The following is a 19,258-nucleotide window of genomic DNA, read 5'->3' as shown; positions in this document are numbered from 1 at the left end:
TAGTCCGTGGTTCGGAACATGGCTATAGATACTAGGTTAGGTTAGGCTAGGTTTTTTTTTTTATTTATAAAGTTTTCCTGACACTTGGTAATCTAAACTAAGGCTAAAAGAATATAATATTTTGACATTTTGAAAAAGGTTAACATAAAAGTATTAAATTAGTAAAATATATTAAAATTATTATTTATATAAATAGTTAATAGGATGTATAAATATATATTAAATTCAAATTATAAATTATAATATAATTAATTGTATGTGATTTTTCTTAGAACACTAGACGAAAGAAAAAATATTTCTAACTGAATACTAATTTTGATAACTTTTTTACTTTATTTTGTTTTTTAGTTTGTTGGTTTTTAGCGTAGCTGAAGTGCCTCATCCTCGTAGTAATGTAAAGAACAAAAATGTTGGTAACTATTTCACTTTTATGATCTCCACAAGGAAAAGTTAATTTAAAATTTCTACTAAAAAAGTCTTCACAAGTTTCCTCAAAAACATTTTTCATTTTTTGGTATACCAAATATATTTTTTGATTTTATTTGAGGTACCCGAACACTACAATAAAAATCAGACATTTTTACAAAATATATAAAATAAAATAAAAAATATTAATGCTGTACTAATAGCCATGCGATGGATTGATGTCTAATTTTGGCAAAATATGTGTGGTCTTAAAATATGTATGATGTATATAATAATAATATAGTCTATCTAATATTTTTGCATGTTATTAATAAAGAATAAAGATATAAAGCCCGCTAAAATTATAAATCTTGTTGTTTCTATAGTAATTCACTAGGTAGCGCTAGGTGGTATTATGATTCAGCGAGAAACTTGTATGCCGCCTGTGGGTATTGTATTATTTAACATTGGCCGATGGGCAACCATAGTATCTATAGCCGTGTTTCAGAATAATGTAACGTCGAATTTGTTATTGCTCGTAGCAAACACCACAACCCGATTCTATCACGGTCTTTGATTCTATTATTTCTATGATTCCACTGTTAACCAAACCAAACCTGCATCGTGGTTCCATCATTGTGGTCTGTACCAACCACGGATATAGATACTAGTATCTATATCCGTGGTTGGTACCAACCTGTCCGGTGGTCGTGTATCGTAAAATATACCACCTTTTTACTATTGTTATCATCACGGTTTAGTTATGTGAATGTTTAAAATTTTATATTTTATATTTTTTTAAAGATTTTAACATTAAAATAAAACCTATAATATACTAAGAAACAAGTTAACAAATTTTAAATAAAATAAAAAGTAATAATAACTAATTAGTTATTACATTTTTCTGTACTTCGTAGTATTGGTCCGGTTCCGGTGTTTTACTATTTCATTAGTTACCACGCTACAATGAATCATAAAAGTAGTTCTTTTTAACGAAATTCTCCGTTTTTGTCCCCACACTGTCCAAACACATTATATAAAATGGAAACGAGCGGAGCAAAAAATATTTCAGATAATGCTAAAAGCAATATCCAAAATGCTGTAAACAAAATCGAACCAAAACAGCAATCAGAGGAAAAAGAAAAACTTGTTCAAGAACTAACAGATATGGGCTTTTCCAAATCTCTAGTGCTACAAGTAATATATTTTAATATTGATCATTTATACTTAAATTCTTATTTTTGAATATCTATGTTTAAGATTGTAGATAATGCTGGTGATGTACCTAAGAACTTAATTGTTGAACAACTGTTGACTACAAGCTCAGAGCCTAGTGAAATTATACCTGTAGTAGATGATGACGGGGATAAATTATGGGAAGATGTTACTATTGCAAATAAAATGGTTATCGTCATAAACAGTGGCTTAAACATGAGCATTGGGAAAACTGCTTCACAAGTAATTGAATATATTATATAACCTATATTAAGTCATTAACAAGACATATTAAAAAAATGGAACAAGTCTGCTCCATCGGACACCATTTTTCTCTAAAATACATGTTTAAGTATGATGAGTTCAAGTGCTTAAAAAACATTGTAGAAGTTTATTGTTCAAAAGTTATAGCAAATCAAAGTTGTCGATATTACCAACAACTTTATATGGCTTAAACACCCATAACTTTCATGTATAGTGATACCATTGTAATGAATATAACATACCATGCAACTTAATCATATAACTATTTTTATTTTTTGCAGTTTTTTCAAATAAATGATTTTAAATTGATAATTTTTGGTCAAATGTGAAAATATTTTTAAAATTATGATTTTTTGATTTGGTATATTGTAGGCTGCACATGCTGCATTGGGCTTGTATGAAGTGATGAAAGAACGTGCAGATCTAAGCTATGATTTAATTACTTGGAATGAACAAGGGTAAGATTGAAACACTATATATTTATATTTTACAGAATAAATAGGTGATTTACAAATTATCTTCTTTAGATTCCTGTACACATTTAATCTCCTCTCCGAAAATAACTTTTTCCAAAATCCAATACAAATCATTAATAAAAATATTAAAAAATGTAAAGTTTTGTAATAGATTATATAACATGTGTTAATTACTCGCCATGTGAAAGTTTCCCTATTTCATTATAAACAAAAATTACAGGAGTTATTACTTCAAACTTCAAAAATATTTTCTTTTTAGAAATTATTAAATGCTTAAATCTATAATACTTAATAGATAAAAATAAATTAAAACTAGTATGTAAGATGTAACAAAATGTTTTCAAAAAAAAAATTTATACATACCAAGGGTTTTCTGTATTAAACCCGCTCCCCCATTGGTATTTTTTACTAAATATATTAATTGTACACTCATATAGATTTTTTAAATGTACAAAATATTTTTGTATTTAATACATACATATAGGTATTACATATCATTTTTTCATAGAACCCCTCCTATTGAAAATATCTATAGACGTTGCTGCATACACAGCGGATACTCATAGCCATCGACAATATTTGTAATTACTTGATCATCAAACTTATAATAACATTATGAATTATAAGTATTTTGGAATTTGGATTTATTCCTGGAAAATGTTAATGCCCAATTAGTTGAAAATAGAATGTGTTTGTGTGCATCATGACCAAATCTACGGTTTGCAGTAGTGGTGAGTGAAGCAACCGTAGTCATTGTCGCCACCCGTAGTGCAGCACATTACAAGTGAAAAAAATAATTTGAAATTATCAAAATAAAAGATAACAATAATTAACTATTTGTTATCATCCATTTTTAAATTCACTGATACAGTAGTTATTTAAGATTAAAAAGTCGCAATTTTTGACAACTTAAGAAGATTGTTTTGTTGGATGAAACTGATACAAAGCTAAAAGAATATTCCCTGTATAATGTTATCTTTAATTTGTATAATAGGTTGGGTAACACTAAGTCTAATCAATTCAAAATGAAACCTACTTTTTGAATGTATGTTTGAAGAATAATAGCTGCACTGAAATCCTTTTAATGATGATTAAGATTAAAATAAGATTATAAACTGTTTTCAGAAGTCGAAAAATTGTTGTTGCTGCAAAGAACACTAATGAACTTATTAAAGTGTGTTCCGAAGGAAAAATACACAAAATTCCATTTTTCTGTGTCCATGATGCAGGTCTGACTGAAGTGGAACCTAACTCATTCACTGCATTGGCTTTTTTTGGATCAGATCAAGAACTTAAGCCTGTGACCGGAAAACTTAGACTGCTAAAATGAATAAAATATATCTGTTTTGGAAAACATTTAATGCGTTTATTGGTTATATTTGATAACTTACAACTAATTTTTTTAGTTATACATCTATGAATGTGCTACATGTAAACACAATATTGTATTCAGTTAAAAGTGAATAAAATTGCAAGTAATCTGATGATATAATATTATATAGTTGATTTAAAAAATACAATATTAAGTATTAATATTTAAAAATCAAAATAATTTACCTATAATAATTTAATCTAGGTAATTAGAAACTGAAAGGTTTCCTTCTTTTAAATGAGTAATTTAATCATTATATGTTATCTAATCTTAAAATATTATAAAATTATCTAAAGAAATAATTAACTTGACAATCCAAACAATAGTAATATTTAACTTTATATATAATAGGTACATAACATTATATTATGTATATAATATACAGTGTTGTAAAAAGCATTATAAATATCCATTAAATGATGTTAAATTAATTGCCAACACCTTACAATACACAATCTAACCAAAAAAATTACATGCCATGGTCAGCCTAAAAGGGGTATTTATTCAATTATGATAAAAAGTACAAATTGCGTTCACGCATAACCTGAGAATGAGTAAATTCCAATACATAATAAAAACATAGCATCAGATTTTTCTTGTTTTTAACATGTCAGTCTATTATGGGGTTTAAAGAAAATATAAATAAATTAAAACCAATAGTTGTTTGGAGTTGGTTTTTTTTTGAATAAATTTGTTTAATTTTGATGATTATGATCATAAAAGAATTTAGAAGCATTTGGATAACGGGTAGGACAAAAATCAGGATGTGTATCTAGTCCGGATCTGCCAAATGTCCTAATGCGTTCGGTATACGCATTCTGTACAGCGGTGTCAGCTCCAGCACTTGTTATCACTTCTGTATTGATGGCTACACCTGCTGCACCCATGGCAACTTCCAAATTTTCTAAAAACATTATAGTAACAATAAAATCAGTATAGTTTTAGGTACAATATTTTCCAAAAAATGGTTATAGTGTATGGGTAGTTTGTTTGTTTATGGCTACATATTTTTTGCTCAACTAGAATTCTACTTGAGTATGTATCCATACTAGCTGTATATTTTGTAATAAAGTAATATTAAAAACATATTTAAGAGTAGGAATATAATTTTTTTGAATTCATATTAACCCTGTATTGTATATTATTGTTGAAAAATAGATATATTTTATATATACATATAGTAGGTTGCATTTTTTTTGACATTATCAAATGCATATATTAATGAAATGTTAGTCATTAACATCTGAGCTTTAGTTATAACTTTGTCAGCCATGAGTTTAATCAAAAAAATATTATAAATTAAATACGAACTGTCAAATATCCTACATTCAACTGGAACACAAGTGGTTTTATTTGTGCGTTATTTGTATTTTTAAAGTACTTGAAGGTACAAAAGGTTATTGTTTATGCCATGACACCTGCCACTACCCAAATATTTAAGCCCTTTGAATCAATATATAATATAATAATAATGTTAACACAATGATTATACTCTATTCAAGTTAACACATTAAAAGACGACGTTGATTCAGAATGGGTGTCCTCATCAACGATTGCAAGTGCGGGCACCTGTCGCCTAGCTTCTTGGAGAGTGCTACCAAATTGTCAATTAAATATAAAAATTACGACAAATTAATACCAACTATGGTAGGAAGTAAGCAATATGTTACTGAATGGCCTACAAAAATATCAAATGACGTATGGCATTAGCTGCTTTCATAAATTTGTAGTAAGAGATACAATACGGCATGTCAACCAGGGATTGACACCGGCCATGGGCGCCCGCGTACTTGTGTCAACCCGTAGTTGACATCGGCCATGGCGCCTGTTTAGTCGTATCAACCACTGGTTAACATTGACATCGAACTTGTCAAGTGCCCACTTCAGTATATCCATACAGGGTCACTTAACCTAGTCAGACCTCTTATGTTAACTCTGTGCTCTCTAACAGGTCAGCAACCCTTGTTACTCCTCTCAGTAATACATATTTATTTATAGCAAAAAAAAAAAATAGATGTTGAGAGCTTGTAAAAATAAAGATACACACTTAAATATGATAATGCATCTTACTATGTATATTATATACAATAACAGTGTCATGAAATCAACACCAAAACTTTGTAGTCAGTAACATTATAGGTCATTTGTGGGAGAGGATGTTCAAACTAGACCAATTTTTGATGGTAAAGTTAAATTTAACTTGAATAGAGCATACATTTTTAATAGATATAATGAATCAACTCACTAGCTATAATTTGAGATAAAGACCCTTGTGGCTTTGAACTTGTCACTATCTTCCTGCGTTTGTTAGGCATACCGGATAAATATGCATCGCTATATGGTGGCTGTGTTCCTTGACGTCTTTGACGTTGTGAATCTCTAGCTATGACTGGTACCCATTCCTGTAGATAAGAAAACTCTCATAAATATAAATTTTTTCGTACCAAATTAATTATTTATAAATTCACTGAAGGAACATTGTGGTGCCAATCTTGAGATCCAATAACAACCTCGGGTAACGGTTCATTGATATTTTCAGAAGAAGGCATAGAAGGATTGGATGATTGTTCTCCATTATTACTCTGGAATAAAAATTATAAATTTATATTATTTCCAATTTCAAAAATTATAAAAAACATAAATAAGTATTAATACAGACCGCTCTTAATAGTTGTGCAGCTTCATCAAATGGTACAATATAGTCAACTACAGATAAACTCATCATTTGAAAAGTGGTCATTCTTTCCCAGTATTGGTCAATATTCGCACGTAATTCATCCATTATTAAAATGTGTAAATTTGAAGGAAGTGGCAAGTATTGCTAAAATTATTTTGAACATGATTATCAAGTATATTTAATATAAGAATATTAATTAATTACCATGACTGCGGAAACACATAGCCGAAATATAGGGCGGCTGTTACAGCAATAAACTATCAATGATAAAAATCCTTCAGCAAACACGGACAATAAATTCACAATACTATCAATGGCTCCTATTCGATCTAAAACATATTTATATATATATATATATATTAATATATTGTATGAAATAAGAGATACAAATTGTTTTGAAGCAAAAGTTAATATTATTTATTATCTTTATTTTGTATTAAGTAAAACTATTCAAACTTAATTTTAAATGTATTCTATTTGTTTCAGTAGAACAATAAAAAAAATAAATTTTATTTACAAATGATACTGTTGAATGCATACTTCAAATTAATATTGATATATTAATTTGTGAAATTAAATTAAATTAGTTTTATTATTATTATAAAATTAAGAGGACACCATACCAGAAAGGTGTCTGTCTTACAAATGTATAATTTAACAAATCCATCAACATAAAATAATAGAATATACCAGGAATGATTTTGAATGGTGTTAAGTGTAATATATTGAAGCAAATATATGTGGGAGAGATAAATAATGAGAGGCTAATATATGCTTATGCTAAGGTATAATAATCTTTTTGATAAATCCATAGATTTATATAATATATTAGGTTATATTGTAGGCTCACATATTTTTTATCATTCCTGGTCAATTCTATTATAATATGTCGATGAGTAGATAATACAAATTGTGTAATTAGGTTCAATAAAGATTGAATAATAAATCATATTTTCTTGTGAGTTTTCTAAAATTAATTAATTCATTCATTTTAAGCAAGTTAGTAATACTAAGTAAAATATTACAATTTATAATTTGGAATATCGTAAAAAAGTAAAAAAAAACCTTATGGTAATATAAATAATGTTCATACATTTAAGTTTGATATTTTCACTCTATTATTTAAGTTAACTTCACAAAATTGAAAGTGCAGAACACATGGATAGTTGTTTAGTGCAAAAGAAAATGGTGTAAACTCTAGTATAAAGATTTATAATATATAGTTTAAAGTACTCGAAGAGTAAATGTTATAAAAATATTTACACACTATTATATTTTTTAGTTCTACAATAAATCAATTATATATTCTTAAATGTTGGAATGATTCTGATTGAGGAACAAGTCAAAGTAATTATTGAGTGAAGCAAGGAACTTTAACAAGAAAATAATACCAATTTTTACATAATTGAGTACAATAAACGCTATGATTAAACTTATACATTAATCAAAAATCTTACTTTCACCACAGAAGTTAATTATTCCACGTAGATTTTGAAGAATACATCGCCGGAAAGAAGCATTCACATTAATATTGGTACGTGTTGGCACAGTACATTGCTAGTGTATTCATAAATAAAAAAATGTTTATAATTGGATCTTAAAATTATTTAATTGATCATTAATATACATTTTACTTACAAAAATATTTATGTATGGCACGATTTCTAAAAATATACGATTTGCAGCATCCTCAATATTTTGATTGCTAGGTGGTCGATTAAGCATAATTCTATCCAATATGAAATTTATTAATTCTTCAGAATGTGTAGCAACAGGATTAGTTCTAAGTGTTGATGTTTCTGACGTTAAATTCACACTGAACATGTCCCGTAGAGTCCAGTTACGAGAAATCATCAAGAATAAGTCTACCAACAAGGATTGACCTTCTAAACTTCTAAAGTATGGTATTTCACCAATAGGAGTTGTAAGCAATACATTTGGTGGAGTTGACTGAGAGGTAGATGTACTCATTGAATGCTCAAAACCCTATTCAAAATATAATAAAAAGCCAACATTAAGTAAGTGATACACAAAAATTTTAGTTGAAAATAAAAAAATGATTATACCAAATTATCAAAATTGTTTTATTAACATTATTATGTTTTATTAGGGCATGGAATTTGTTACATTGAGCTGTTTTTTTGAGGATATTAAATTTATAAATGTTTTCTAAAAACTGTAAAAACAATAAATAAGAATAATCTTTTGAGATTAATGAAGAATGTATAGGAAAAAATATCAGTAGAAGATCTCCATGGGCAGAAGAACAAAAAATTATTAATGGATTGGCCATGTACCGAATGAAAAAAGGATGTTAATTGTATAAAATATTAAAAGAAATACAAGTCATAGAGAAGAGTTGCTGCAAACCTCCACAAAATCAATACGGAAAAAATAAACAAATTGAATAAGTCACTGGAATAAAATGCTCGGAAGCATACAAATGATGGATATAAATTGTTAAGAGAAAATCACATTACAAATGTCTACTTACAAGTACTGAACTGCTTGTAGGTGGCAAATTTAGGTCTCTGGTTCTATCAAAATCTACTTCCCTTTCCAATGTGTCAAAAACACTTTCCATTCCAACTCCTGAAATAAGTTATATATAAGTTTTTTTTAATGAAACACATTATACTTTAGTACCGTTTAAGATATACAGGTTAGATAATGCAATACTCAATTGTACAAGGTACAAAAGTGTTACGGTACATTAGTACATATTTTAATCACATCTATAAAGAGCTTGAAGTAATTGGGGTTAATATCATTGATTATGAATAGTAAACTTATAATTTAGGTTTATATTCAATGGCATAGATAGGCATATTTGGAGGGAGGGGGGGGAGGAAGACAATATTCATTATTTTTAAGATAAACCACAGGGGAGTACCTTTTTCTAACTTATATTATATATATAAAAAGTTGACAAGTGGGTACTGATCTGCTGTGTGGATGAGTTAAATAATTTACAAAATTTTCAATTTGATAAGTTATGTCAACATTTGAACTGTTACGATTATAAAAATATCATGCATATGGATTTTTAAAATGCTATCATAACAATGTGTGAGGAAACTTGTATTACATTTTTAAACTTTTTGACTATGAAATACATTTTTTAGACATAATATTTAGAAAAAACTAAGACTTGAAAAAGCCTAAAAATAATTAAAATTGTATTGTGTATAGAAAAAGTTAATATAAACATTCACAGAAAATGTCATGTGCCTATCTACGGTACTGTTATATTTTTAGAATTACACCACATAACAAAATTGATTTTTTAGAAAATTATCAGTTTTGCCTAAAAATTCTTTTTCCTTATTTATTATAAAAAAATCATGAATTCTAAACATATCTCCTAAATAATAGTACTTAAAAACAATGGTAAAATTACATCTCTTTTATAGAAATTTAAAGTATAAAGTGCATATATAACAAAAATAAATTTAACAAAAAACTTGAATGAACAATTTAAATCTTAACAAAGTAATTTTTAAGAATTCAGAAGTTGGTTTTCTATCTATTTAATTTTGTGCTAAGAAAAAAAGGTAAGATTAAATAATTACATATATCACAATAGAGTTAAGTTGTAAATTATTCAACCCAGCCATGCAAGAAAATATAGACTATACCCTTAAGTTGTACCCTTGTACCTATTATCAATTATCTTTTTGTAATTATAATATAAAAATAAATAATTCCCAAGATAAACAATATAGTAGGTTCCATTTCAATATAGATTCCTAAACGTCCAGATACCTACTAGTTAGAGTTAATAAAATACTATGCATAAATTATCTATACATTATTTATTATAACTGCATACACATAACACTAACACATTGTTTTGATATAAATAATCAAAACGCTATACTTAAAAGAATAATTGCAAATTGCAATTCATTTATAGCACTATGAATTATTTTTTATTCATTTATGCTGTATATTTATCTGATAAAACAAAATAATGAAACCCTAGGTACTACTAGCACATTATGCTAGCGGTAGAAATAAGTACCAGCCAACCCTTACACTTCTGGACAGCTCAACTGGCACATGATAGCTAACCTGTATATCTTAAACCATGTACTTAACTACACAATTATTATAAAAACAATTAATACACAGGGTCTATGACATACACTGATTAAACTCTTATAAAATAGGGATAAATTATAATCATAATAAATATGAATATTATTTTTCTAGAAAAACAAATTTTTGAAATCCATTAAATATTCCATGATATATTTTTATTTATCTAACCTGAGATTAAATAAAATATAAAATGAAGGTAAAAAAAATAAATACATAATGAAAATTACTTATTTGTCCAGCTAAAGCATCCGTTAAACTACTACCCTGTCCAGTAGCCTGAGCAATATTGCTTGCAGATGTTGTAGCTGTATTGTTACGTTGTCTTCCCCAAGTTAGAATTGGATGTATACCAGACATCATTGCGTCGGAATCTTGCAGATAACGAGTTCTTGATCTACCTGGACGCCGACTAGTAAAAGATCTTACTTCATTAGGTGAAGTTGGGGAAGAAGTATCTGTAGTTGAGTTGCCACTGGTGGCAGAAGATGTAGATCTATCAGTTCCTTGAGTAGAACGCCTAGCTAATACCACTGGTCTTAAATTTGGTTCAAAGTGGTGGGAACTACACGGTAAAAATGGATCCATACGAGGGGTAGAATCCCAGCGTCCACGAGCTAAGCCTATAACAAAATATATTATATAATGTATATATTGATAAGAAAAACAGGTAATAATAATTTATTTTACATTCAATAAGTATTAAGTAATAAAGATAGCAATTTATAGTTAAAATAAATAATAGTGCAGTGTTATTTGAGTACTTAATCAAGATTAAAATCAAAAATTAGTAGTACACATTTACACAATTATCAGTTTGAAATATTCCACAGAAGGTTCAAAAAAGTTATGATAATAAATAATATGGGTACAAAAAAAAATACTGAATTTAATACTTTTACCAAAAATGAATTTTTTTATAAACATCAATAATAATAATAATATTATGAGTTACGCACAATACATTTATAACTGGGGTGCATGAAAAATTATAATTAGTTGAACATGAGCCACTAAATGATGTTTAAAGGACCATTAGTTCACTATTGATTAGTTAAATGTTCAGTGATTGTATGTGCAACCCCCAGCAACAGTCTTTAAATAATGTTTACTAGTTAAAAAATGTTTTGGAACTAAACTTACCTAATGAAAATAACTTAATTAAATGTACCTTGTGATGGAGGATTTGTTGTCGATGATGAATCAGTTGTCCTAGGGGTTACACGAGGAGTTCGAGTAGAAGTAGTAGGGATATTATGCCATTCTGAAGATGGTTCAGACATGAAAGGACGTCGCACTCCACTAGAGATTACATCAATCATCTGATCCATCCAGTCAATAGGCATTGCTGCTGGATCAGGAATAGTAACAGATGGTTGTTGTGGTTCTAAAAAACAAATATTTAATTATTATTTTTATTTTATTGAATACCATATTCTATACGCACGAGAAACAGCTGCAGGTACGCCTGTTGCCGCAGGGGCAGTTGGGTTAATAAATGCAGCTTCTACGGAATCTATACGAATGGACCCTGGCGCAAGATCAAACAAAAGTTCTACCCCCTGAGGAGTCTCTGTAGATGATGGGAACTCAGTAGAAGTATTATTACTTTCAGTATTTGGATCGACTGACATGTTTGTGTTTGAATTTGAATTTTGTTCAGTAGCTGAAGTGGACACATTTGGAGTTTCACTTCCTTCTCCATCTGGATTCATAACAATGGTTAAAATATTTGGCTTATCGTTAGAAAGAATTAAAACAAAATATAACTTACAATCAAGTCTAAAAGCTCGTACACTTGGTATAGATTGACTTGTGGTGGTTGTTTGTGTAGAAGTAGGTTGTTGAGTAGACGGAGGTGCAGCTGTAGTAGTTGTTGTAACTGAATGAGCAGCGTGTAAAATAGTACCTTGTAGCAAACAAGGACGAGATTGGAAAGAACGTGGTGGTGATCTGTTAAATGCAATTCTTACATCACTAATTGCATGATAAACATGTGATATAAAATGCATCACTTCAGACACACCATTGAAAATAGATTGTGCTCTAAGTGATCCATGTTCACCCTATAAGATATGCAAGATTCATATTTATAAAAATCAAAGATAAAAGAGATTATTTTTTTCATCAGTTTTAATGTCAAAACAAATAATATATTAGATGTGTAATATTCCAAAACTGTTTGTTATCATACTTCTATAGTTTCAAATCGAGGATCATCAACAATAAACTGGCAATACATAGCATAAAATGGTCGTAATCTTTCATTTAATTTATTCAATTCTTCAATTAATTCTCTTAAACGTCGCCTGTCATTTACAGCAACCGTAGATCTACTTTCTGAAGTTTGACGATCATTCCTTTTTTTTTTAAATTAAAAATTAATATTAATTTCTTTAACTATATAAAAAATAAGGACATTCTTATTGGTCAAACCTTGAAGGTTGTTCAGATGATGCAGAAGATGGTAATGTTCCAGTAGCTTGTTCAGCTGAAGATTGATTAGTTGATCCTCCAACTGGAACATTTTCAGGAACATTTGAAACTTCACTTTCAGCAGCTAAAAAACATAACGTAACTATTTAACTTTGTACAAAAGTGTTACATGTTACAAGCACATTATAAATTTAATCAATACAAAAAATTCACAAATTTAAACTTTATGTAAACTACACACAATAATTACTTTCCATATCATTGTTAATTTATTATTAGTTGAAAGAATCTTTCCAAATGACTAAGATAAAGCTCTCAAACGAAGATAACAGCAATAAATTCACTCACAAAAATAGACATAGTGAATTAATTCTAAAGACATATTGCACTAACTTTTTTAATGAAAAAAAAAACATTAAATATGTTTTTTGTATTTATTCGCCTTAAAAATTAAAAAAATCTGAGAAGGACTTACATGTTTCAGTTGTATTTTGATGCATTGGAAATAGATTATTTGCTTGCATATGGTTGTGAACTTGACGCATTAATCCCGGAGGCATTCTCATGTGATGTGTAGCATCAATAGTGACAACAACAGTATTTGGGAATGTTTCATCCACTTCGTAGCTCCTATTAAAATAATATATATCATTTAAGTCAATAAACACAAACATAATAAATATATGTGATCATATTTTGAAATATATTTTAAACATACACATTTACTGAATCTGGATCTGTTTGTGATTGTGGTACAGATGATTCTGAAGCAGACGATTCTGGTAGGGATGATTCTGGTGCTCCTACTCCTTCTGGTGGTACACTTGGGGATGAAGCTTCTGCCTGTTGTGACCCTACTGGATATTGATCCGCAGGATTAATAACATGGGATGATAATGGTGGTTGGGGTCGTGGATGTTCTAATCTATTTAATATATCATTTGCTCTGCGTATCATATCCAAAGCCAATGACACTCTATTACCAGTTCCATGATTTCTAGTACTTATAAGACGTGGCAATTCTGAAATAAAAAAATTATGACAATAAAATATGTTGTTAAATAAAATAATACAACAATTCTAAAACAGCAAAAAACGCAAATATAATTTTCACTTATGCAGTATTTGTTACCAAAATAAATCAAATTATGTACTTGGAAATCAAATAGTTTCCAAAGCACCGAAGAAAAAAAAAAACATTGAAAAACAAGCTCTAGTTATGACTTTAGGAGTATATTACATTAATATGTTACAATTTATAAATACTCATAACTCATTTGAAAATGTAAATATCGTAAAAACCAACTTAGAACAACCGATATTGTTCATGCCCATTGATTACTACGTTGACCTCATATAGTGGGGAGCTAACGAAAAGAGGTTACAATACACTAATTCCATAAAAATATGTTAAATATATGACATTTGTTTTTGAGGAACACTGACAACCTTAAATTTTTTATGGATGGGGTTTGGACCTAGTGACAGCAATGGGAATGTTGAATATTTGATTCTAGATTCTTTGATCGTTATAAACTCATATAAGAGTATCCTTAGGTGGTAACCAATTTATGTTTGATTCTGATCTTGATCCCATTAATCACATAGGTCAACTTTTACATAAACTTTCATTTCAGATGAAACAGACATGACAGAAAAATTCTGTACCATTTAAATGTTAAGACCACTTGGAAGACTTTTATTGATATTTTAATTTTGAAGCAAGTTATAATCATTTTAAAACTGACAACAAATTTGTGATTGGCTGCAGTAGTCAGTAGCGAGACTGCATGTGCACAAGCCGCAATGCTTTTGTGATTTTTCCAAACTTCCTTGGAATTGAGCATAGTATATTGGATGGCGCAGTGTTCTCTACACGTAGTACAAATTAGTTTCAATTAACCTACTATTAGATATTTATAGGTAAGCATCATCTCATTATTCTATATCTTATACAGTTTTGAACTGTTTAGCTACATTTGAGGTGTATGTGTTGTTACTTTTATGTTTAATAATTGGCCATTTCACTATAATATTAAAACTAACAGAAAATTGGTTCTGCAGGACAACAATTTGATATTTTGTAAGTATCTTCTTAAGATTTATTGATAATGAAATAGATGCTGGGAAGCAAATTAACTTTATATTTATCAAGAAGTATTCAAAATAATATTAGCTCATCAATGATCAAACATTTTTAAGGAAAAATTAACGAAGGAACAAGTATTTCTGCAACCAGCATAAAAATATGTATTTATACATTACCTCCAGCATGCATTAACTCTGAAGGAATACCAATGGCACCAAATAAAACAGTAGGATCGTGTGTATGCCATCCTCTAAATCCAGGTCCTGCATGTTGTGCTGAACGACTAGTAGTATTAGTTGTTGTAGATGATGATGATCCAGATGTAGTTGTTGACAAACGAGGAACTTTCTGCACAAGATGCATAACTTTTCCATCAATACCTATTGAAAAAATGTTTTATGTTATATTCATATTTTTATTCAAATAAATACATATTCACATCCGCGCAAGTATCATTGTACAACCTTGTTAAGTGACTTAATTCTGGAGTGATAAAATAATTTTTAATATAAAATGTTTATTTTACAAGCAAATATTATCTGGCTTCTTTAAATAATAATGAGTTGTATCCAATAATTGATAGATATTTTATCTATTTTTCAATATCAATTAAATTTCAAAACAGAAAATAGAAACACACTCTAAAATTGTATCAAAATATTGGTTGATATTTGGAATAGGAGAGAATGTGTAATTCTGTTTAAGTATTATTAATTTAAGGTAGATTAGTTATATTAAAAGGAACTGAGCAGAATAACATATAAATGGAACACAATTAATATAAACTAATTTAGGTACTTCCGAAGTTAAATGCATGTAAACAAGTGTTAATTCAGTTTAATATAAATCTGGCAAACTTGAAATGGTTTAGTTAATTTCCGATAAGAATACAAAATGTATTTAAATATCAAACAGAAAACGCTATTAAAACCGAATGCGATTTGGGAAAAGGAATAGTTGAAGTAAACCGATTTGACAACTGTGCATGTAAACTAGTTTAGTGGAAGCATATTAAATGAATATGGTTTAGTCGAGTATGTGTATTGTGAACCTTACTTAGCATTGATTCAATATGAATCAAGCTAATTTAAATTAATAGAAGCGTGTAACCATGGTTCTAAGTTACCTACTATTGTTCAAAACATTGATAGTGTTCTTGTAATTAATTTCATGGAAGTTTTTAATTTTAAAGTAAATTTACTAAAAAAATGAATTTACAAAAAAAATTCTGATTTATGAAAAACGTAAAAATGTATTGCAAGATATGTTATATAAAAATAAGCTTGATTTTACCAGAATTAAATACTTCAGCTTGAAAATATGTATTACCTTTCACATTTTATTGATTTATACATTTAAAGCTATAACTTCTAAAATAACAGTTTAAGGTAAACAGTTTGTACACAATGATTTTAAGCATAAAAAACTAAGTTGTTAAAAACAAATATTGAAAATCATGAGGGGCTATCTAAAGTGCATTTTAGCTGTCACCTAAGTATTTTATAATCATAACTCAATAAGACTACTAGGTAGCAAGATCTATTATCAAAAACGGATGGCTTTCTTACCAATATCAGCAAGTTTGGTTTCATTACTCAAGACACGACCACAAAATATCAATCGTTGTTGGACAACTGCGACGTTTACTTGTGCCGCAATAAACTCTTTGAGCTCCAATATGGTAAACTAGTAATAATAATAAATAGGTACAATAAAATATATAACATCAATAATGTATGAGAAATGACATAGTGACTTACAGTGTCCGGAACGCGAAATTTGTGATTCTGTGAATCCAACGTCTTTATTGTCAGATCAATCATTTTGGCGTTCGACGTCGTACTGCTTTCGGTTGTCCTGAAATGCGCAAAGTTTTAAAAAACCACTATTTGTGGCAAAAACGTAGACAAGAAGATGCTATCACAAGTAAATAAAATAACCCCATAGAGCACAGACTACAGTCAGTAATTTATTGTAAGGCGCACGGCGTAATCACCTAGATAGTAATAATATGTTTCGAAGGTGTTTAATCAATACGATGATAATGCGCCTGCACAATGAAATAGGCTAGGGAACACAGATTATTTTGTATCGGCTGTGCGGCGGACAATGATTCTGCGTTATTATCGTTGTTTGATCATGGTTCTGCGGACGTTCAGCGACACTTACGGTTTGAAGATGCCGAACATTCGAGAAATGAATTCATACGGACTCGACAACGGATCGAAAAAAGGCGAAGCAGAACAGACCGTCGTAGATTTGAAGTGAGAGTGTGAGCACTGTGAGCAGTGTGGTGATCTGGGAAGTGGGGGAGAGAAAATAAAAAAGAGAATACGGAATGACGAACATCCGTGATAAACCATGGAGTAACAACGAACGGCGCCATCGGAGAGAAACACTGTTGCCAACGATCGAGGAAATGGACATTAGCGGAATGTGACGCCGTGCTATTGGTAGTTGGTACATAATATTATATTATAATATTGTGTATACTGTATAGACCACTTAGGTATAAAGTATTAATTTTCTGTAAGACGACTAATAACCTATTGAAGTATTGAATCTGAAGCCAATATTAAAATAATATTATTGTTCTACGATAATAGGTATATTAATAAAATATTGTGTAGATGTAGAATGTGATTACTGTATAGTTGACGACCGTTTTTATTTTTTTACTTAGCTTCGCGCCGCTACCGTTGAATTGAGAGACCGAGTCTAGGATTCAATAATCAATAATTATGTACTATCGATATTATTCTATCAATACAATATTAATAACAGTTATAGCACAGAATACAAATTAATAGTTAAGTAAGACTCATTAATATTACTGTTTATAGTATGAACCACGGCTATAGATAATCTTTAATCGTGGTATGAACTATGTCTAGTCATCAATCATCTTTGATATTAAACTTATACATACGACATTGTACAACCATCAGTCATCAACTAGGAAGTTGATATAAATATAAAATACTCCACAATCAACATCTTTACAACAGCAAGTTATCTCTTGTTTAAATGTTAGTTTGCATCACTCAGGAGTTTTCTGTACCAGTGAGGACATTCGTTTTTCTATCAGTTACGTTGGTCTAAAAGTGTGAAGGTAGGAATGCGTAAAGATACACCATACGTTTAATATCAATGATATACTATTAATAATAGTAATATTGATGATTTAGACTAAATATATTATGTTTTATTGACATATATTTTTGTATTACTTACGAATTCTCTTCCGACTGACCCGAAGGGCTTGAATAACATTTAGCCATTTTGTTATAAAATTACAGTACCTATTGTAATTTTGTTTTGCAAATTAAAATTTAAAATATAATCACTCACAGCGAAAACGCCATGATACGCATAAACATTAAACAAGGGTCAAAGAGTAACTAGTAAGTCGTAACTTCACTGTTATAGTAGTCTGTTACTAAATGCTGAGGTACTAGCAATAAGGTCAAAAGGATCACGAATCACGATTAAAGATATACAAGAACAGGTTGCACATCGGGATATGATAAGGAGACTAGTTCGAGGCACACCAAGCCGGTACACAGAAATTATATGAAAATTATTTTACCATCGTAAGATTTTAGATTATTTTCAAAATATAATTATGACCAAAACAATAAACAACGGACCAAACGGAGTTCTCGACTTTTCGAGTAAATAGTAAATATTTCAAGTGATCGCCGTGAGCTAAAATGTATTCCAGTGTAGCCATAATGTATGAATAAACCATATGCCAATATTATTGTACTGTTGTTTGAGTTGCACTTTGAAATTCGATTTAACTTCGATTTGTACCTATCGGCTATCAATACAAACCCAAACCAGTATTATTTAATCAATGATATTTGATGGTACCTAATAATTTGCATTCATGACGATATACTATTTCAAGATCATGACGTCTAAAATACTATATGTACCTTATATAATACATTATACTGGAGAGCTTATAGGTTCTCTACTTTATACCAATTGGCTATTAGATGGCCAGATGCCCTAACAATAAAATATTACATAATTTACTAATAGTTTGAAGATTTAAATATAATTATTTCAGTCCTAACGAGTTAGATTATTAAGCTGCATTAATGTTTTATGCTCAAGTTGTAACTTAGAAATAAAAATTATGCTCAAATTTACAAAAAATAGTTTAATAAACAGAGCATTCATGAGTGGGCGACCACGTGAGACACCGTATGGCA

General features: G+C 29.2%; 2 protein-coding genes across 5 annotated transcripts; one reads left to right on the top strand and one right to left on the bottom strand.

The window, feature by feature from the left end:
• The first annotated feature begins 896 nt into the window (after positions 1–896).
• LOC111038151 (probable peptidyl-tRNA hydrolase 2) lies at positions 897–3,852 on the top strand. Its single transcript, XM_022321127.1, has 4 exons — positions 897–1,602; positions 1,666–1,863; positions 2,257–2,342; positions 3,486–3,852. Exons 1-4 carry the CDS (start codon positions 1,447–1,449, stop codon positions 3,688–3,690), a joined length of 645 nt encoding a protein of 214 aa, XP_022176819.1. The 5' UTR covers positions 897–1,446; the 3' UTR covers positions 3,691–3,852.
• Positions 3,705–18,699, bottom strand: LOC111038149 (large proline-rich protein bag6-A). Of its 4 annotated transcripts, XM_022321124.1 has the most exons (21): positions 18,270–18,699; positions 17,965–18,133; positions 16,796–16,892; positions 16,604–16,721; positions 15,212–15,415; positions 13,665–13,968; positions 13,422–13,576; positions 12,947–13,070; positions 12,705–12,870; positions 12,285–12,576; positions 11,958–12,215; positions 11,682–11,897; positions 10,741–11,133; positions 8,904–9,001; positions 8,048–8,395; positions 7,867–7,966; positions 6,614–6,738; positions 6,392–6,553; positions 6,201–6,314; positions 5,978–6,134; positions 4,428–4,636 (listed from the first exon to the last, which is right to left on the bottom strand). In XM_022321124.1, the coding sequence occupies exons 2-21, from the start codon at positions 17,985–17,987 to the stop codon at positions 4,428–4,430; spliced, it is 3,663 nt and encodes a 1,220-aa protein (XP_022176816.1). In that variant the 5' UTR covers positions 17,988–18,133; positions 18,270–18,699. The 4 variants fall into 4 exon arrangements, with proteins under 4 accessions (XP_022176814.1, XP_022176816.1, XP_022176815.1 ...); XM_022321122.1 differs by lacking the exons at positions 17,965–18,133; positions 18,270–18,699 and adding an exon at positions 17,205–17,333 and having other exon boundaries at positions 3,705–4,636; XM_022321123.1 differs by lacking the exon at positions 17,965–18,133.
• Positions 18,700–19,258: the final 559 nt, after the last annotated feature.

Source organism: Myzus persicae, unplaced genomic scaffold (assembly GCF_001856785.1).
Source record: "Myzus persicae strain clone G006 unplaced genomic scaffold, MPER_G0061.0, whole genome shotgun sequence".
In the NCBI taxonomy this organism is placed as follows: domain Eukaryota; kingdom Metazoa; phylum Arthropoda; class Insecta; order Hemiptera; family Aphididae; genus Myzus; species Myzus persicae.
Note: the sequence above shows the minus strand (reverse complement) of the source record. Positions and strands in the feature narration are given on the sequence as shown.

Coding starts and splice junctions, on each gene's coding strand:
- LOC111038151 (XM_022321127.1), top strand. CDS start 1,447: ATGGAAACGAGCGGAGCAAAAAATATTTCAGATAATGCTAAAAGCAAT. Junction 1,603..1,665: donor CCAAATCTCTAGTGCTACAA/GTAATATATTTT, acceptor TCTATGTTTAAG/ATTGTAGATAATGCTGGTGA. Junction 1,864..2,256: donor TTGGGAAAACTGCTTCACAA/GTAATTGAATAT, acceptor GGTATATTGTAG/GCTGCACATGCTGCATTGGG.
- LOC111038149 (XM_022321123.1), bottom strand. CDS start 18,316: ATGGCTAAATGTTATTCAAGCCCTTCGGGTCAGTCGGAAGAGAATTC. Junction 11,898..11,957: donor CGTACCTGCAGCTGTTTCTC/GTGCGTATAGAA, acceptor TTTGTTTTTTAG/AACCACAACAACCATCTGTT. Junction 7,967..8,047: donor TGCCATACATAAATATTTTT/GTAAGTAAAATG, acceptor TGAATACACTAG/CAATGTACTGTGCCAACACG.